General features: G+C 44.6%; 1 protein-coding gene across 1 annotated transcript in view; it reads left to right on the forward strand.

Annotated features, from left to right (window-relative positions):
• rab11fip4a (RAB11 family interacting protein 4 (class II) a) overlaps nt 1–22,345 on the forward strand; it is a gene marked incomplete at both ends in the record, with an annotated part of 83,421 nt that overhangs the window by 28,153 nt on the left and 32,923 nt on the right. Inside the window, one exon of the mRNA XM_083779154.1 lies at nt 10,339–10,427. Coding sequence (XP_083635280.1) covers nt 10,339–10,427 — 89 coding nt within the window. The remainder of the gene's footprint in view (nt 1–10,338; nt 10,428–22,345) is intronic.

Genomic DNA, 22,345 nt, shown 5'->3' on the forward strand with positions numbered 1-22,345 from the left:
ACTTCATTAACTGCACGTGCACGCACACACGCACACGCGCGCACAGGAACAGCTACTGCTTGTGTTTAAAACGAGGTCTTTTTCACTGTTTCACAACTTCTGTCTCTCTCTCTCTTTCTCTCTCTGCTGCTTCTCTGTCGGGGCTAGAGCCTCATTTATATTTCCGCAGCATGGTGGTGTTGCGTGCCTAAAACAGCGGACCTACAAGCTCACGTGGATGCGTGGACGCGACTCATTGTGAGCTTGTAGGTCTGCTATGTAATGTTTCTAAAACATTTTGTGTGTGTGTGACGTCACGTGTACTGTATATTAATGTTTTGTGTTCATTCGTTATCTACACAGTATATTTGATTTATGGTAGTAACATAAATCCATCATGATACCTCGTTAATGCCTAGTCAAATTGACCTGAATTGGCTCTGTACTTGGTCAGCTCCACATCAAACCTATTTTCAGCAAAACCTGAACCCCACAATACCCGAAAACTGAAAAGAGGGACTCGCTCAACCATATAATGAATTGCATTTTTATAGCGCTTTTCCAAGTGCTATATATGGTTCATTCATTCACACGTGACGCGGCGAACAGTCGACGCCAGCGTCTTCACTTCCCACATTCACACACCAACGGTGGCGAGCTGCCAAGCTCACACTGACCGACTCATTGGAGGCAGTGTAGGGTTCAGTGTCTTGCCCAAGGACACTTGTCGACATGTGGACAGGAGGAGCCGGGATTCGAACCGCCGACCCACGGCTCATTGGACGACCTGCTCTACCTCCTGAGCCACAGTGGTCAACACCCTGAGTTCTCCGTTCAATCAATTAGTATAACGCCCAGCGCTCAGGACGGAGATTAATAAAAAAAGGACGGACATTATCGATATCAAAACCGACCGCATCGCTCCACAGGCCGGGAGCGTCTGTTGCGCAACATTCGATGTTATTTCCCCGGTGGGACGTCATCGAATGTTTTTGCCGACGAGACCGAAAATCTTAAAACGTAAATAACTCTTGATCGTAAATCATTCCGTCCAATTCTAAGCAAAGTGGTAGACGGCCCACCGCGGTCCCGTCGCTAGTCGCGTTAGAATTAACCCATTCTGACCTGAGATCAGATTCATACGAGGTTTCCACCGGACACACACTGGTCTGATGAACCCATTCTGACCTGAGATCAGATTCTAAAAAAATGTCAGTCGTTCTTCGATTTTTCAAAAAATAGCAGACCTACAAGCTCGTATGAGCTCGATATGAGCTTGTAGATCTGCTATTTTTCAATAGGTAAAGCATAACATGATGCTACTTCAGCCACATCCGGGATAACATCCGGTCCGTCGCTAAATGTGCTCCGCTGCTATAAATTCTGATTTAATGGATTAAATAACCCCGGGCGTTCGGGGTGTTTTAAAAGAAGTGGTTAACAACACAAGAGTTGTCGTGAAGTGGAAGATATCTTTGCTCGTGTGAAACGGCTGTGTGATATACAGCAGCCTGCCTTACACCTCTCTACATGCATCTATTGACCCAACGGAGTGGTTATAAATCTCTCTCTCTCACACACGCACACTCTCTCTCTCACACGCACACACACACACACACACACACACACACACACACACACACACACACACACACACACACACACACACACACACACAGTATATCTGACTGTTATTATATTCCCCTGGCAGAATCTCTCTCTCTCTCTCTCTCTCTCTCTCTCTCTCTTTCTCTCTCAGTATAAATAAATAGATGATTCATGTCCTTCCTGGAGCATGAAGTCGATGCGTTATTCATGCACTGCCTTTGAAAAAAAAGCATAGCACACAATTGACTTCGGCTCTAAAGCGTTTACTATGACAAGCTCATCATCTGCTATCTGCTGTATAACAAACACCTGCCTAACATTAGTTGTTATTACCAATTCAGGACGGGAACCCCTTTTAGTGTTTTACCCCTTCTGGACGGGAACCCATTTTGGGGTTCTTTGTACATTGTTATAGCAACAAAACATTTTTGAGTTTTTCAGAACACTTAGGTCAGTCTTTTGAAGGAGTTTATTTTTTAATAGAATTGGTTAAAAGACATTCCATACATGGAACAATGTGTGTTACAAAGAACACCACATGGAATTGAGTAAAGTTAAACAAAGTCTGTTTTGGCCAAATTAAAATTAAAATTAAAATGCTCAACTCAACTCCCCTAACACAGCTGTGTTGTTGTGCCTCATTGCCTATGTCCTCATTGCCTATGTAATTGGCCGCCGACCCCCATCTGAAAATATGTTGTTTCAGGAACCCCCCCAGAAGCAAAGATTTGAGTTAAAAACTCACTAAAATAAAAAAGTGAACAATGTCCACCCATTGTTCCATCCCCTATATTCCATTCAGTTACTCAGACCCTCAGGCACTGAGAAATCCTCCCTCAGCACACCGTCCAAGATCTTCCCCCAGTGACATCCACAACACTCAAGAATCTTCTGGCTGCTTCCAGCACCATCTTTATTCTTTCCGACTTCCTTGAGATTTCCACAGCACAGTTTATCACCATAGCTATAAAAGCCAGGAATCGGGTCTTATCTGTTATCCATACAGACATCCACACCCCCATTTCCATCAAAGGGTCATCTGTCGACATAGTTGATAACTTTAAATTCCTGGGCATACATATCACAGACACATTCACATGGTCACTCAACAACGAGTACATCCTCAAGAAGGCGCAGCAGCGACTGTACTTTCTGAGGCGCCTTAAAAAATTTGGCTTAAGTACAAAAGGACTAGTGAACTTTTATCGCTGTATAATTGAAAGTGTCTTAACTGGCTGTATCACAGTGTGGTACGGTAACACGACCGCTCAGGATTGCAAGAGGTTGCAGAGGACCATTAAAACAGCAGCTAAAATCATCGGCACTACAGAATTACCCAGTCTCCATAACATCTACACCACTCGCTGTATGAAAAAAGCCCATAACATCATGGAAGACACCAGCCACCCCGCAAATACCCTGTTCAAACTACTCCCCTCCAAAAAACGCTAACAGAGCATCAAATCTCGTACCACCCGTCTCAGTAACAGTTTTTACCCCCAGGCAGTCAGGCTGCTGAACAGCTGACCTTGAACTGTATTGCACTTCACTTCACTTGCACTTTTCTTTTCCTGTTTTTGTCTTTTCTTGCACTATAGATGTTTGTTTATGTCCTGTGTATGTAAGACTGAGAGTGCTCTGAGCAAAATACATTTCATTGTATGTATACTCTGTATCTATACAAATGACAAATAAACCTGAACCTGAGATACAGATGCCATGTCCATTTTCCCTTACCCACTTACTCTGCCTGCAGTCTCCCTTTTTATAGGAGCAGGATCCTACCACAAACAGAGAACCAATTAACTCTCAATAGCTTATCTACAAGCTCACAGATATCAGATGAATAATTAATCAATCAAATAGATGTTCTACTTTAGACTATAAACATCATTTGGATTTGCATTCATTTCAAAAGATAATAGAAACACTTTGCTCATCAACATTGTGAAACACCCCTACTCCTCAACAGTATATGGCAGTTCAGATTAGACAGAAGAGTGCCAGCACTGGATAGGTAAATAAAACATCTGGGTTAACGAGGCTACTGGAGAGGTGATACAAGTGACAAACAATGAGCTAAACACAGGTTACAATAAACTGAATGTTTTACCCTGCAATCATTTCATTTGTATTCATCATTTTGAACCATGAATATGTTTGTGTGAATAGATTGTGAATGCATTCATCAACAGTATTGGCAATTATATGTCTGCCCCACTACCCACAGTCACTTCAGTTGCTGCCAAACCGGCACGGATAATAGTTGGATGCGTCTGGGTGGTGTGTGTGTGCGTGCATGCGCGCAATGTCCTTAATCAGAGTGTGTGTGTGTGTGTGTGTGTGTGTACTATAGGGCACGGGCTGCCCCGTGACAGACCCACACGGGTCCATTTGGTTTCATGTAACGCTCTCAGTAGTTTGATTATTGTTGCGTTACTTATTTTACAAGAAGTCTTCACAAAATTGGTAGTATGTAGAATAATTGTTATTTTTTTTTGCCTGTTATCTCTCCTAATGGTACCAAAATCAATACAGCAATGGAATTGTGGACCAAATCTTTTGGGTCTGAGACTGAGAGGCTCAAATTATGCCCAATAAATAATGGACCTTGATATGAAAAAGGTTGAAACCCACTGAACTGAAGATGACTCGAGGCAGGCGGTGATGTTTCTATTTTCGGAGAGAGAGTGACACCTGGCGCACAGCCAAGCATAAAAATGTCTCGTCCTAACAGTTCCACTGGATCCCTTTCTCCACTATAGTCCCTCCGTAACACTTTAGTCTCGTTTATATTTGTCGTACGACATTCTCAGTATATAATATATCGTCTTAGTTTTAGTCACGCTTGTATTTAGTTTTCGTCAGTGAAAAGAAATGAGTCGACCGTTCAACATCTTTTCATGGTTTTAGTCGACAACTAGGCCCCTCTCGGGACTCTACGTAAAGTCTCTGCCATTTGGATGACTTTACATCGAGTCCCTCTGCATCTATTAGATGCAGAGGGGCTCTACAGTATGTAAAGTCATCCAAATGTCAGAAACTTTACGTAGAGATCCGAGAGGGGCTATAGTCGACAACAATCAACGACCCGTGACTGTGCACTAAAGCAGTCGGCGCACGTCCTCTGTTGGTTAATGACGTTGAAGTGAGATAAGAGAAGGGCTGAACCTCGCATCGATCCCCCCCGGGGCCGAGGTTCAATGACTCCATCAAACTGCTGAGCTAATGGATCGCCGTGCGCGGTTCCGTCTGATCACAGTATATGTATGCAGGGGCCCGGGAACAGCAATTAATGTGCACGGCATTCAATTCTATTGACACACATTGCCTCTCGTGTGCGTGTGCGTGCGTGTGCGTGCGTGTGCGTGCGGCTCCACCACTCGCTGTTCCTTTTTTATTAATTCATGCATTTTCTCTCTCACTCTGCCAGCCATTCTCCTCTATGGCCTTTACGTCTTTATTTATTTATTTATGACGGAGAGAGAGAGAGAGAGAGAGAGAGAGAGAGAGAGAGAGAGAGATATATGAGGTACTGACAAATAAAGTTAGAGGAGCCATTATAGTGCTTCACTCTGTATACTTTCTGGCAGCAGCAGCAGCAGCAGCAGCAGCAGCAGCAGCAGCAGACAGAGAGTCGTGCAGATGAGAATCAACCAGTGACTGTGTGCTTTCAGTGGGAGAAAGACGGCTATGCACGATTCCTCTCATGTCCTTGCTGTCCGGGGTGCAGAAGCCTCTTATCTCCAGCACATTCCAAGTTATTTTTGTCTCTACAAATTTACCCATCTATATAGGCCTGACGTCGACAAAAACTAAAAAAAGACAATTTTCAGAAAAACCTAATTTCTAATATCGGTGGTTCTCGATATTTCATGTCAAGGACCGCAGACGTTATATGTATTTGACAAGCAAGTATGGCGCGGTACTCTGTGCCGTGCTATGCGAGCTTGTATAGATCTGCTATTTTTCAATAGCTAAAGTATGACATATCCACACACGTTATCGAATAAAACCGCGGTGGTGCCCAGGACGTGTGGCCACGTCTTAACCCATTCTGACCGGGCACCCATTTTGGTGTCAGCATCATGTTATGCTTTAGCTATTGAAAAATAGCAGATCTACAAGCTCATATCGCGCCACCGAGTGTCGCGATACGAGCTTGTAGGTCTGCTATTTTTTGAAAAATCGAAGAGCGACTGACATTTTTTAAAAATCTGATCTCAGGTCAGAATGGGTTCATCAGACCAGTGTGTGTCCGGCGGAAACCTCGTATGAATCTGATCTCAGGTCAGAATGGGTTAAGGTCTTTTTATCGATATAAAACTGAAATATTTCTGGGGGAAACGGCCGTTGGTATAGGCAGCGCCTTGCTCAGCCCCTCCCGACCTGTTTGGCTGCGCCCCGACACACCACCCTATTTTCTCTGCACTGGACATCGGACATTATTAGGATGTTGATGTTGATTTTGTATTCATCCTTAGCCCTCTAACACCCGCATTAATTTCTACTTGCAAAAAATTGATTTCAACCTTACTACTACTTTGTACTACTAGGACCGACACTAAAACATATATTTAAAAAAATAAAGTTTGATGGAAAATTTATAATAATTATATAATAATTATATAATAAATTAATAATTTACATTTGGGGGATATCTTTCACAATAATGAATAAAACATGTTCTAGACATTATAATGATCACAAAAAAACATATATTACAATTATTGTACCTACTTTTATTAGGGTAAAGGTCAAAAGTCTTAGGTTAAAAAAAAAATCAAAATCGCACAGAGTCCAGACATTTTTAATTTGAGTGAATTTCAGCCTCTGTGGGGGGTATTTATATGCAAATATCATGACCAATGGCATTGAAATGGCATTGCAATGAGCATCACTGATGACGTTTAGGTGAAAAAAGAACAGAAAAAAAAAATACTAATTTAGTAATTAAATAAAATAAAATTGTTGCTAAAAAGCAACGCTGGGTCTTAGAGGGTTAGGGCCCCAAATCACACCTTAGAAAGCACGAGTGTCTGCAGGGGAGTCATATTTAGATTTGAATTACATCGATTACTTCGACTGACCGTTGTTCGCCCAGCCATGTCATCCCCTCTCTAGAATCTATAGGACATGCACGTGTGTGTGTGTGTGTGTGTGTGTGTGTGTGTGTGTGTGTGTGTGTGTGTGTGTGTGTGTGTGTGTGTGTGTGTGTGTGTGTGTGTGTGTGTGTGTGTGTGTGTGTGTGTGTGCATGCGTTCATGATATGTGAATGTGTGACGCACAGAGTTATGGTCTATTGAATTATTAATCAGAGAGTTTTCACTGATCCTAAATTAAAACCATAAACCAGTCCGTATGAAATTCCAACTGACGTCTTCAGGAATAAATAATAGTCCTGTCAGTTGGTTTTCAACCTTTTTAAAATCAAGGCCCATTATTTATTCAGCGTGTGAGCCACGGGCCACCATTTGATGAGATGTAGCCTCTCAGAACCAAAACTAAAGAATATTATGTTGTCAAGAGTTTGTCCACAATGACTGATAACAGGCATCATGTTGACCAAAGTAGCAATTATTCTACATTCTCTAATTATGTACACTTGTTGTAAATTAAGTAATGATGATGTTTAACAATAATTTCACTTAACCCATTCTGACCTGAGATCAGATTCATATGAGGTTTCCACTGGACACACACTGGTCTGATCAACCCATTCTGACCTGAGATCAGATTCTAAAAATGTCAGTCGTTCTTCGATTTTTACAAAAATAGCAGACCTACAAGCTCGTATCGCGCCACTCGGTGGCGCGATATGAGCTTGTAGATCTGCTATTTTTCAATAGGTAAAGCATAACATGATGCTAACACCAAAATGGGCTCCCGTTCAGAATGGGTTAAAGAGTTAAAGATCTATAAGGGTCCATTTGGTTAGCAACTCTCCATCATTTAGCTGGGGACATCGTGGAACCCCCTCAAGGACCACTGGTGGTCCCCGGGCCCACTGGTTGAAAAGCACTTAATATGCAACTCTTTCCTCCAGTGGTTCCCCAACAGGGGGGTTGGGACCAGTATTTTGGGGGTCCCCCAGATGATTAGCTTAATGTGGGACCAGTATTATAACTTTCACTTTTAAGTGATTAAAAGGAAGGAAGGGGCAAACATTGCGAAAATAGCCGCTCCACAAGCTCACAGCGCCTCGCATTATTATCTGTGGAGCCGAGTCAAACTAAACGCAATCTGAGAACCCATCGGCAAAATAAAGGAAAAACAGCACCCTCTTTTCCTTTGAAGTTTGGGAACCCTTCAGTGACGCAAATATATAAGCCTGCATCCTGCATCCTTATAGACTCACTAAATTGAGAAAGTATACGTGATCATGTCACCCTCCAGGGGTCCTGCAATGGGATGCAATACTGTTCTCAGTATACTGTACTCATGTAAAATGTCCCTGCTACTGTAAATGTCCCATCTAAAAGACCACCCCTGGGTCCCGGGACCCATTACATTGAAAACCTATTTACATCCATCACTGACCCTTGTTGCTCTGTCTACTGTGATCGTTGTGCAGTGGCGTGCACAGACATTTAGAGGGGCAGGTGCTCAAGTGAAAAAAGGGCACCTTGTGCAGCGCATTTTGGGGCGGGAACCCATTTTGGTGCTTTAGCTATTGAAAAATAGCAGATCTACAAGCTCATAGCGCGCCACCGAGTGGCGCGCTACGAGCTTGTAGGTCTGCTTTTTTTTTTTTTTAAGAGCACATTGCCAAAAGGGCAGGGGGTGCTCTAGCACCCCCTAGTGTCTATCTGTGCACGCCACTGTTGTTGTGGTTGTTGCTCTATCTGCTGTGATCGTTATGGTTGTTGCTCTATCTGCTGTGATCGTTGTGGTTGTTGCTCTATCTACTGTGATTGCTACTCTGATCTACTCTGAACTCTGACGTGTTCACCTGCCGACTAGCCAGACGAACGTCATCCAACGACCTATACGCTGCACGGCGTTTTCATGCCAGATCCGGTGAATCACTTTCAGTGTTCCCGAGATGTGACACTGAGGAGAGGACATGGAAGAGAGGACAGGACAGGACAGGGAAGGACACTTGCAGAGAAAGCTTGCAGAGAAATGTGAAGCTTGCAGAGAAAGAAGAGATTTGGTTCAGAGAGAGAGAGGTCCACAGCCGACGCCTGTCAAATAACCCATTTAGGTCTGACGTCAAAATAAAAAATCACACCTGTGTGAACCGAGTGGTGCAACTCCCCTCTCTCCCCCCCCTCCTCTCTCTCTCTCTCTCTCTCTGCTCGTCAGATTAGCTTTATTATGGATATCAATGAACCTAGACAGTCAGTAGTTGGATTTGCGTCCAGCAGGTGGCAGCCATGTCACATACTTCTCTCTTTCCAATTTCACGCCTGCGCACACCACTCGTGCTCATGACGGATACCCACAGACATTCCTGATTGTAGGAGTGGTTGCACCACTGAAAAATACGTTCGCTCTGAAATGATATATACCTATTCAAAGATTTGTGGCACATTTTTACGATTTTTCAAAAATAGCAGACCTACAGTACAAGTTCATAGCGCGCCACTCGGTGGCCATACCACCTTCCTCAGTGCCCATACCCGGGTTGGCGAAAGGGCCTTTCTGTGTGGAGTTTGCATGTTCTCCCCGTGTCCCCTATAGGGTAGGTACCCTCACAAAAAACATGCAGTAATCCTGGTCTCTAAACTGCCTCCCCCTGGCCAGCCGGGGCGCCTGATGGAGGGGAAAGTATGGAATAACGTGTTCCTTCCACGCGCTATACGTCCGGCCGGGGAAACTCTCCCCTGTCAGGTGTAAAGAAGCAGCTTGGACTCTTCATGCATAGAAGGAAGCATGAGGTCAGTCCACTGTCCCCCCAGGTTGGCAGAGGGAGTGTAGCACCTAGGATTACATTAGATAATTGATTGGATTGGTTGCAAAATCGTGGGATAAAAATTGTAAATAGTGAAAGAATGAATATTATATAGATAATACAGTATATAGAAGATTAATGTGGATTTTAAAGGAAAATTATAGTTATTTTGGGGGTGGGTCATTTTACTATATTGCTTCTTATCCAGAGTCAGACAAATGCATAATGTAAATGCATTCAATACTGTATGTTGTATGGTGAAGTTAGCCGATCGGATCGAGGATTCAGGCTTGAAGAAATGGCCACAGTTACCCATTTTGTGTGTGCATGCGTGCGTGCGTGTGTGCGTGCGTGCGTGCGTGCACATGTCTCATTGCATGTTGCGGTGACTGTGTCAGCAGCATTGCCTACTGTGGGAACATGTCAGGGTACAAATGAGGACGTTGGTGTGAAGCAAAGGCCGAGGGTCCTCCCATGTTCACGGACACAACACTCAGTCTTCTAGATGCCATGGCCATGGATCAATATGTCACCGGGGCGAGGGAGGAGGGGAGGGGCGAGGGAAAGGAGAGGAGAGGAGAGCTGAGGAGAGGAGAGCTGAGGAGAGGAGAGGAGAGGAGAGGAGAGGAGAGGAGAGGAGAGGAGAGGAGAGGAGAGGAGAGGAGAGGAGTGTTATGTGAACATTGAACACTTGCCATCAATAAAGTTCATCTGATCAATATGCTCTGATTTCTCTCCTCTTTTTCACATACACACTCTCTCTCTCTGTCTCTGTCTCTGTCTCTCTGTCTCTGTCTCTCTGTCTCTCTGTCTCTGTCTCTCTGTCTCTGTCTCTCTGTCTCTGTCTCTGTCAGGCTGTGAGGAGATGTTGAAGACGGCTGTGGGTCCACGTGGCATCGTGCCCGGCCAACGCTCTGTGACCGACAACGGTTACATCTATCAGGTAAACACGACACGACACGACACGCAACGCAACGCAAAAAACACAGTGTTTTTAAACTGTTTTATATATACATTCTTGTCATTGGTTTTTGTGCCATTTTCATTTTGTCGTTTCTTGCTGTTTTCTTGCTCTGTGCAGCACTTTTGAACTATGTTTTGAAAAGCGCTATACAAATGAAGTTCATATCATATCATACGTTGAAACGTGGTCGCATCCACCATTCCAGTGGTCATCTGAGTCCCTGCATGTGTCCTGTTTTGGGAACTCTCCTCCAGTGCTTAACCCATTCTGACCTGAGATCAGATTCATACGAGGTTTCCGCCGGACACACACTGGTCTGACGAACCCATTCTGACCTGAGATCAGATTCTAAAAATGTCAGTCGTTCTTCGATTAAAAAAAAAAATAGCAGACCTACAAGCTCGTATCGCGCCACTCGGTGGCGCGATATGAGCTTGTAGATCTGCTATTTTTCAATAGCTAAAGCATGACATGATGCCGACACCAAAATGGGTGCCCGGTCAGAATGGGTTAATAAAACCACATGCAAACCTGTTATTTGATTCTGTGCCCGCGGGCCCCCTGACCCACGTCGAATTACATTCCGAGACCCCAACTGCACCCAAATTCAATTAGAATGCATTAGTTGGACCAAAAACATGTATAATATATAAAATTGTCTCACAGACAACAGACATTCAAGACACAGCTAATATATCTCATACCTGCTGCATTCTATTAGATGTGCTCTGCTCTGAGCCTCTGAGGTAGTGTGATCATTAATGACGTGTCAGCACCACCAGGGGGCATCAATGTGTCCTTACTCGAACAAAATGTGTTTTTTTGTAATTTTGTAATTTTATTTTGATCATAAGACCAAATTACTGAATGTCTGTCTCCAACATGTCTTCAGAATAACACCGATTTACTGTGGCACATTTAGGAGACCACTAGGACAGTGGGTTCTCTTTCTTTATGATTTATATTTATTATTATTTTTTTTTTTCATTTTAAGGACAGTTGGTTCTCTAGCTTTTCATTTTCAAGGACGCCCACCCATAACTCACATGGCGAATAGCACAACATGTGCAAACTCTCAGAGTTACTGTCAAGGTCCACTAGGACAGTACGTGGTTCTCTTTTTTTTATGTTTTATACCTTTTTATTTAGCTTTTTCATTTTAAGGACAGTTTGGTTCTCTAACTTTTCATTTTCAAGGACGCCCACAAAATGTGCACTGGAGGAACTCAGACAGTTTAACACATTTAGGCCAGACGTCGAAATTAAAAAAATGTCCTGACAGTTTCCTGAAAAACCTCATGTTTCTGTATCAGTGGTTCTCAATATTTCATGTCAAGGACCCCAAAAGTTGTAATATATATGCCTCCCCCCCCCCCCCCCCCCCCATCTGAAAATATGTTGTTCCAGGGACCTCCCCAGAGGCAAAGATTTGAGTTAAAATGTTCACTCACTGTAATAATATATACTAAAAGATTTGAGGCACCGAGTGCCGCGCTATGAGCTTGTAGATCTGCTATTTTTCAATAGCTAAAGTATAACATAATGCTTTAACCCATTCTGAACGGGGACCCATTTTGGTGTCGGCATCATGTTATGCTTTAGCTATTGAAAAATAGCAGATCTACAAGCTCATAGCGCGCCACCGAGTGGCGCGCTACGAGCTTGTAGGTCTGCTATTTTTGAAAAATCGAAGAACGACTGACATTTTTTAGAATCTGATCTCAGGTCAGAATGGGTTAATCAGACCAGTGTGTGTCCAGTGGAAACCTCGTATGAATCTGATCTCAGGTCAGAATGGGTTAAAACACCAAAAGGGGTTCCCATACAGAACCCTTATTTTATTATCAGGTTGTAAAGTAAAAAAGCAACAACGTTTCCATGTATATCAGTCACATCTTCGTCAGGTCGGGTTTATCGATACCGTACATCGAAACAAGCAAAAGTCCAGAATTCAAAATGTACTTACTGTACAAACGTATTGGCATCAACATGTACAACAGTTTGACAGTTTGACGGAATGTACTTCCAAACGTATTGGCATCAACATGTACAACAGTTTGACGGCCGCTAATTGTTTAATCCAGTGTTCGACCGCGCTTACTACGACATTCCCGGCCTTTTGTTTTATTTGTTTAATCCGCCGTATTGTAATAATTAAAAAGAAACTCCGTCTTTGCCGCGGAGCTGGAGACAGACCTTCATGTTATGATGTCGAAACCGGAAATCAACATATGCTGTGGGTTGCTAGGGCTTCTGGGAAATTGAGGCCAATGCAAATGAACGGGGTACAACGCCTCATGGAGGAGGGTCTTGTGGGGCGGTCTTGTGGCGCACCAAGATGGCGGGTGGTGCGATCGTTCATAACAAACGGAGGAACCTTTTTTCGCCGGATTCTCACGGATGAAAAGCCCAAATAATTCAGCGTATGCTCTAAAGGTAATACAACAATCTCGGCAGCGTAGAATATTTGATTTAAATGCGGGTTACGCGTTTTATGGAGTCAAACTGTTAAAGTAGTCATTGTACAGAATGTGTCATGTGACAGTTTTCAAATGTATACAAATCAAATAGCTAGATCTACAAGCTCACAATGCGTCGCACCGCGACACATTGCGAGCTTGTAGATCGGCTATTTGCAAATGGTCGAAATGCATATATTGGGTTGAAGTTGTTAATGCATGTTTTGTAATAATAATCAAAGTCTACAAAGTAACTAAAGTTGTCAAATAATTAGTAGTGGAGTGAAAGTAGCAGTATTTACCTCTGAAATGTAGTGGAGAGAAACAGAAGTAAAAGTACTGCACATTTGACATGCTCAAGTAAAGTACAAATAGTTCAAAATTGTACCTAAGTACAGTACTTAAGTACATGTACTTAGTTACTTTCCACCACTGTCACAGATCAACAGAAAGCACATACTGCTGTGTGGTGGTTCACTTGCTTTGCTGCGATACTTACTTCCACAAGGTGGCGATGTTTTAAAGGAGTGGTGAACACACAGCAACAACAAATGAGTGGTGTTTGGATAGCTTGTGTGTGTGTGTGTGTGTGTGTGTGTGTGTGTGTGTTAAGGCTGTACCCTAGCCCTTATTTTAGGACTCGAACTTCGGCAGGAATTTCCGAGTGAACATTCGGACCATTTGTTTCTAATGAATTAAAAAAATAACCGTCTCGATCAGAGCGCACAGCGCGTCTCCCCCGCTCTGTGTCACTCTCTCGGTTCTGCACTGCTGTACTGGAGAAGTATATAGCACTTTCGGTTCTGTCGAGGGCAGCTCAACACAGCGCAGCGAGAGAGAGAGAGAGAGAGAGAACTAACCTTTTTCTCAAATTGTGCGATGGTGGGAGAGGCCCCGAGAGTTCTCCCTGAAAAATGTCTAATATTGCAGCCCGTTCCATCGCTGTAGCTGCCGTCGGTTTGGGGCCGGGGTCGCTTCCTCCTCCCAACCGGCGTCACTTTTTCATCCTCCCGTTAAGCGACGCCCGGCCGTCCTGTCGTGGGGCCCCCTGTTTTCCCCCTCTGAGCAGCGCAGTGTCGTGCAGGCGTGCGCTGCAGAATTAGAGCAGATCTACAAGCTCACAACGCTGCGCAGCACGACGCGTTGTGAGCTTGTAGATCGGCCGCGCCGCCGCGCAACGCAGTCGAATTATACACAGTACACACAATGGATGGAAAGTTGGAAACCAAACATAAACAAGCTGGACACATGTATGTAGTTGAGTGCACTGCACAGCCGCTTTCCCTCACAAACAAAACGACTCGTGTGTGTGTGTGTGTGTGTGTGTGTGTGTGTGTGTGTGTGTGTGTGTGTGTGTGTGTGTGTGTGTGAGATGCTCGAGAGGTATCCTAACCAGATGCCCGAACCACCTAAGCTCGATCCTTTCCAGGCGAAGGAGCAGCGGTTCTACTCCGAGTCTCTCTCGCGTGACTGAACTTCTCACCCTATCTCTAAGGGAGAAGCCAGCCACCCCGTTGAAGAAAACTAATTTTGGCCGCTTGTATTCGCGACCTTATTCTTTGGGTCATGACCCACACTGGTCATGACCATAGGTGAGAGTAGGAACGAAGATTGCTCGGTAGACAGAGAGCTTTGCCTTCTAATAATTGTGATTAACAATGTTCTTGTCGTTGAACAGTCTGGAGCATAGGAATAAACATGACCTTTCCATTTAGCTTTTAGGCTTTGAAGTTGCACAGGGCAGATATGACACATAATAACCCTAAATATACAAAGAAACTAGAAAAAGTGCCCTTCCGGGCACAGGTCTCCACCAGGTTATCCACAGATCCGTGCAGTTAGAGGTAAAAACACTTTTCGGCCAGTTATAGCGCCACCTTGAGGCTGAGTTGAAATTGTTCATGTGGCATTTCGTCCTCGGCCTAGTGGGAATGTGCGTGCACAATTTCACGGAAATCACGCGATGTGTTCATGATTTGCAGCATTTTGTTTGAAACTGAGCACTCCTGTGAACTTTGGAAGCCAATCTTAACCAATCAGGATGGAGTCTGATAAATGTGAAAGACCCGTTTCGTTGAATGGCTCTAGAGAGACTGTGTACCAATTTGCGTGATGTTTGGACAAAATCTGTAGGTGTACTGTGCAAAAACTTGTTTTGCACAAAGCGGCCTCCTGGTGGCGCTATAACAGGCCGTTCTGGAAAGTTTGGGGCAGAGGTTCATGGTTGGCATCCAGGGAGTGTGTGTGCAAAATATGGCATCGAAAAACTTGTTTTGCACAAAGCGGCCTCCTGGTGGCGCTATAACAGGCCGTTCTGGAAAGTTTGGGGCAGAGGTTCATGGTTGGCATCCAGGGAGTGTGTGTGCAAAATATGGCATCGACCGGGTTAACGGTGGCCGAGATTAGCTGTTCACGGACACACAAACGGACGGACACACAAACGGACGGACACGCGGACGGACGGAGTGCAAAACATACTCTCCCCACATGCCTTCGGCCTGGTGGAGACAATGACTGACATATTTAATAACTTTATAGTAAACAATAGTGGAAATACATTTTGTAAAAATCTTCACAGTTACACACATTTTGAGCTTGTAGATCTGCTTTTAACACTTACACAAGGAATTACTAGGGGTGCACGATTATTAAATTTTGACCGATATCCAATCTCTGATTATTTGCATGGTCATGTCTGCCGATACCGATTCTGACCAATTCCGATATTATACAGAGGACCACAATGGAAACAAGCCTATAGCCCCACAGGGGCTTGGCCCAAAGCCTGTTAATAAAGTATTCAATCAACCCATAAATAAATAGCATTATACTCTTTTTCAAGTGTCTGTTAATTAATCAAGTGTCTGTCGATTAATCGTGCGTCCCAAATTATTACACACACACACACTCACACACGCACGCATACAGTAAAGTACAGTACATTACAGTAGGTGTGTGAATTATGTCATACCCCGGTGATCCAGCTTAGTGAACGAACGAGGTCAAACACTAAATGTTCTGTTCTCCCTGGCTCACCTGTGTGTGTGTGCGCGTGTGCGTGTGCGTGCGTGTGCGTGTGTAATAGGATTTAGTCAGTCACCTAATAGGATATGTAACAGGCCTATCCCGTGCAGTGCTTTCGGAATCAATTCATTCCGCAAACTCGCGCGCGCATATCGTGAGCTTAGTAGTAGACTCGTCTTTTCTTCCTGCTGATTTTGGATAGTGACCGATCCTTCCGCTTATCAAGTTCATTCATATACCGTTTACTCTGTGAAAACGGTGCCATTCGCTGCCATTCGCTGCCTGTAACGTCGTGAATGGATATAGTGACACATCTGCTCACTCTGCCTGAGTGGAGTTTGGCGTCCGAGACGTGAAGACGTTCTTGTTTAATAACGTCAAGTCCGCGAGTGTGGATTTTGCGCGTTTTCGGGCGGGTTGCATTATTAGTGTTTCTTTTCCGATGAAGGATCTCATGAGGGGACGGGATCTTACCGAGGAACACCTCGTTGTGGAGAATCTCGGGAGGAAGCGGACGTTTGTCATTACCATCACGGAGGTGAGAGGTCAACGCTGGACTCAAATGAGCACAGGGCTTTTAGTAGAGATGTATCGGTATATCGGGGGAAAGTATCAGCATTGGCCCTTATTTGTCATATCGGGTCATATCGGTGAATATGCCAGTCTAACCACCGATACGACACAGGGGTAAGGGGGTTGGCAGGTAAATAAAATGTTGGGGCATGTGGAGTTTGCTTTGGAGTTGCCCCAAACTGCAAGTGCACATTGGAGTGAGGAGTCTGCTATGAACACAACACCAGATATCTAGCTAGATAGCTATAAACACAACACGAGATCACGGCACTGGTATCGGTATCGGCTAACACAGAAATCGTGGTATCGGGATCGGATGGAAAGCTAATGTTTTTATACATACGCCTGGTACCTTCTGAGTTAATTTGTAACATATTGTGGCTCCCAATGAAACAAAGAATTGACATTAACATTAAATTTGGTCCATTATGTTCAGATAAACATGCACAGTTTTCAGATGATTTTGATGACACAAACAGACATTCACAGAATCACACGAGACGGACACTTGTCACTTTACAGACATTCATTGACATTCACACAGACACATCGAGACAGATATTTCGAACCCATGCTCCCCCAGAGTTAGTGTCCTTGAGCAAGACACTGAACCCCTAAATGCTCCTGATGTGCAGGTTGGTGCCTTGCATGGTTTCCGCAGCCATCGGTGTGTGTGTGTGTGTGTGTGTGTGTGTGGGTGAATGTATTGCACAATCTATGTAAAGCGCCTTGGATGAAGTTGCTATATAAATGCACCATTTACCAGACACTTATTGGGTCTCACCTTGAAGCATGCTCTTATTATATTTTGAAGGGTATTATTGTGTGTGTGCGTGCGTGCGTGCGTGCGTGCGTGCGTGCGTGCGTGCGTGCATGCGTGCATGCGTGCGTGCATGCGTGCGCAATTGCGCATGCACACCACGGCAGCTCATTCCATGGTTGGTTTCTCTCTCGCTTCAATTTAATTAAACTCGAGTCTCTCTCTCTCTCTCTCTGTGTCTCTCTGTGTCTCTCTCTCACTACTAAAGTTCTCCGTGCAGAACTCTCATCTCTCTTCTGTCAGTCGTGTCGTTTTCTCCCAGCTGGCAGTCGTTCGCTCGTTTAGACGGCGGATCGAACCATCCACCGCCCTGCTCCCAAATTCCCAAACTAGATGTATCTTGAAACCTACCGGCTATATTGCATCGTGTGTGTGTGTGTGTGTGTGTGTGTGTGCGTGTGTGCGTGTGCGTGTGCTATGTGTGTCCCTATACGTGTGTCTGTCTGTCCGAGCACGGAAAGCTGCAACACGGTAACTCTGTCATTTCTCGTTTCTCGGAACGCGAGCCGGGAAGGCTCGCCGGAACAGGGTCGGCCCCCTGGGCGCGTTCCTGGAGGTCTGGATGTTCCACGGACCCCCCGGGGACCCCCACACTGTCATTTCTCAAAGATGTTTTCCAAAATTAGTCCCAAGTATACAGTACAGACAGAGCAGAGTACAGTACAGTACAGTAACTATAACAATAATGTATGGTTGCACCGCTCAGTTCACACAGTGTCGTTACGCTTAGGAGTTGTTCCTGATAGATATGAGCTTGGAGATCTTCTATTTTCCGACGTTAGGGTTAGAGTTAATAACGCGACGACCAAAAAAATGTAAGAATGACATGCAGACAATCACCGTCCTAAAATATTGTGTATGTGCATGCGCGTGCGACTGGGCGTGTGCGACTGTGCGTGCTCGTGCAAGCGTGCACGTGGCATGTACAGTAAATAACAGGAAATGGATGTGTCTGTCATAATGTGAGGGTGTGGACAGCTGTGTTTCCACTGTTTTCCTCCTACCTATCTGTGGCAGTTGTTCCCAAATGTTTTCATGTCAAGGACCCCCAAATTGACACTAATTAGCCCATTTGAAAAGACATGCCAGGGACCCCCATAAGAGAAGATCTTTACGGCTCTAGCAGTGATTCTCAACCCGTTTAGGACCCCCAGTTTGACATGCATTAGTCTACGGAATGGCATTTCTATCTCTGTGACCCCCAATTTATATTGTAAAATCTATGTTAATTTAACTCTGAGAGTGTACAAATGGGTTCCATTTGTACACTCTCACTCCCATTTAGGGACCCGTTAGGGTCCATTTGGTTCCATGTGTATACTTATATGAGACCCATATAATAAGTCATTTAGCTGGGGACCCCCTGGAACTGCCTCAAGGACCCCTGGTTGGTCCCCGGACCCCACTTTGGGAACCACTGACCTAATGACTGCCTCAGCCCCTCAGCTCCCCTCGGAGCCTGAATCTGAAAAGGACTTTCATCGCACACAATTACCCGTTTTACTGAATTCTAAAAGGGCAACTTAGCAGATCTTTAACCTGCAAATCATTAAGGACCTGCTTTGAGGCATTTTAGGTTCCTTCCCAGTACCTTTTGAGATTGACCTCTTGACATTCAACGCATATATAGGGTTGGAGTGGTGTGTCACCTCTTACAATACCAAACCAAATGGACCCGCAATGGTCCACTTGGCTTCATTTACACTCTCAAGAGTTAACCCATGTAGGCCCGACGTCGAAATTTAAAAAACAATCTTCTGAAATTGTTTTCTGAAATACCTATGTTTCTGTATCAGTGGTGCTCAATATTTCATGTCAAGGTCCCCAAAAATTATATGTAATATGCCTCCGACCCCCATCTGAAAATATGTTGTTCCAGGGACGCCCCCCCCCCCCCCAGAAGCAAAGATTTTAGTTAAAAACGTTCATTCTGAGAAAAAATATATATATTCCAAGTTTGCGCCATATGTTCACAATTTTTCAAAAATAGTAGACCCACAAGCTCGTAGCTATGAGCTTGTACATCTGCTGTTTTTCAATAGCTAAATTATAACATAATATTTAAAACACCAAAAGGGGCTCCCGCCCCAAAATGGGTTAAAGATCTGTAAGTGCAACTCTCCATCATTTAGCCATGGGGACCACCTGTAACCCCCTCAAGGACCAGCGGTGGTCCCCGGACCGCTGGTTGGAAACCTCTTACAACAGAATGAGGATATAGAGGATTCGGGACTAAAGGCCCTTTGCAAACGGGGTCCCGTGCATTTGTTGCGCACATGCTCGTTACGTGCACACGCCTGCGACTCACTCACTACACCTGGATTCTGTTTGGCTCTTCAACAGACCTGGAGGAGACCTGTCGTTGATCCAGGCAAGGCCCCATTTATATATACATATATATATATATATATATATATATCGATATTCAGCCGATTAGCTGCTGGAAGTTGGGTTTGTATGTGTGTGAGAGAGAGAGAGAGAGAGAGAGAGAGAGAGAGACCTTTATTGGTCCTGTGGGGGACATCCAGTTGCCAGTGGCAGAGCAGGGCAGATAACAGCGGAAAGAGGAGATAGGCTTACTTACAGCTATAAGGAGATAACTAAGAATAATGACATGAAGCAGTGGTTCCCAAAGTGGAGTCCGGGGAGCCCCAGGGGTCCTTGAGGGAGTTCCACAGCTGAATGATAGTTTGGAACCAAATGGACCCTTATGAGTCTCTGAGAGTGTACACACTTTCACTTTCATTTGCACTCTCAGAGTTAAATTAACATTGATTTTACAATATAAACTGGGGGTCCCAGAGATAGAAATGCCATTAAATGGGGGGTCCGTAGACTAATGCATGTCAAACTGGGGGGTCCTTGAAATTAAACGTGTTGAGAATCACTGCCAGATCTGTACAAATCTTCTCTTATGGGGTCCACTCACGGTCCCTGGCATACCTTTTCAAATGGGGGGGGGGGGGGGGGTCCACGAGCTAATTAGTGTCAGTTTGGGGGTCCTTGGCATGAAACAGTTTGGGAACCAGTGACATAAAGGTCATGAAACAGTTTGGGAACCAGTGACATAAAGGTCATGAAACAGTTTGGGAACCAGTGACATAAAGGTCATGAAACAGTTTGGGAACCAGTGACATAAAGGTCATGAAACAGTTTGGGAACCAGTGACATAAAGGTCCTGAAACAGTTTGGGAACCAGTGACATAAAGGTCATGAAACAGTTTGGGAACCAGTGACATAAAGGAGAGAGAACCAGTGACATAAAGGTCATGAAACAGTTTGGGAACCAGTGACATAAAGGTCATGAAACAGTTTGGGAACCAGTGACATAAAGGAGAGAGAACCAGTGACATAAAGGTCATGAAACAGTTTGGGAACCAGTGACATAAAGGTCATGAAACAGTTTGGGAACCAGTGACATAAAGGTCATGAAACAGTTTGGGATCCAGTGACATAAAGGTCATGAAACAGTTTGGGAACCAGTGACATAAAGGTCATGAAACAGTTTGGGAACCAGTGACATAAAGGTCATGAAACAGTTTGGGAACCAGTGACATAAAGGTCCAACAAGGCCAAGAAAGAAGAACGGTATCAACGGACGTGCGACAGCGCTGCTTGTTTTTTTTTTAAAACCCATTCTGACCTGAGATCAGATTCATACGAGGTTTCCACTGGACACACACTGGTCTGATGAACCCATTCTGACCTGAGATCAGATTCTAAAAATGTCAGTCGTTCTTCGATTTTTCAAAAATAGCAGACCTACAAGCTCGTAGCGCGCCACTCGGTGGCGCGCTATGAGCTTGTAGATCTGCTATTTTTCAATAGCTAAAGCATAACATGATGCCGACACCAAAATGGGCTCCCGTTCAGAATGGGTTAAATTACTCCAGATTCTGTCCAAACATCCCGCAAATCGTTACACAATATCTATATAGTGTTCAGGCTGGATCTGTCCTATATTTCATATTATTCCATCCTAATTGGCTAACATTGGCTTTCAAAGTTTGCAGGATTGGCCCATTTTGAAATGTACGTGAAATCTTTCACAGACTTTCCCACTAGGCTGAGGAATACATCCCACCCTTTTCACATTGGCCGGTTATAGCGCCGCCAACAGGTGGATTTTCGCAAAACACATTTTTGGAACAAAAAGCCTTAAAATCATGAACGCAGCGTGCAATTTACGTGACATCTTTCACTGACTTTCCTATTATAGCGCCACCAGGAGGCCACAGCCTGACCTGCCCTGGTGGAGACCTGTGCCCCGAGGGGCACGTTATCTAGTTTCAGTTATTATTTTAAGATAAGATAAGATTAGAGCATAACTATAGCAATATGACCCTTTGTACACTCTGAGTTACAGCGGACCCGTAAGGCGTCCATTTGGACCGCTGGTGGTCCCCCGACCTAACGTTGAGAACCAGTGTATAACAACATACAACCAGCTATCATCAGAGAGAGAGAGAGAGAGACAACCAGGTATCATCAGAGAGAGAGAGAGAGAGAGAGAGAGACAACCAGGTATCATCAGAGAGAGAGAGAGAGAGAGACAACCAGGTATCATCAGAGAGAGAGAGAGACAACCAGGTATCATCAGAGAGAGAGAGAGAGAGAGACAACCAGGTATCATCAGAGAGAGAGAGAGAGAGAGAGACAACCAAGTATCATCAGAGAGAGAGAGTCTAAAACTACAGTTACTGTTGCAGTGTGTGTCTCTCTGCCGATGATGTCACTGCCAGGGGTTGGCCCAGCTGAAGAGTTGCCTAGCAACAACCCTGAGAGTGAGATAATGGAGGAGAGAGAGAGAGAGAGAGAGATAGAGACTGATGGGGAGGGAGGGAGGGAGGGAGGGGGAGAGAGGAGGTGTGGCTTTGTCCCGGCAACTTGGTGTGCAACGCGTGTGTTGAAATCTGAATGACTGCGAACTGTGTGTGTGTGTGTGTGTGTGTGTGTGTGTGTGTGTGTGTGACACGGCTGATTCCATGGATCGAATCACAATAGCGAGTACAGTAGCCTAT

Source organism: Protomyctophum parallelum (genome assembly GCF_964188405.1).
Source record: "Protomyctophum parallelum genome assembly, chromosome: 13".
Classification (NCBI taxonomy): domain Eukaryota; kingdom Metazoa; phylum Chordata; class Actinopteri; order Myctophiformes; family Myctophidae; genus Protomyctophum; species Protomyctophum parallelum.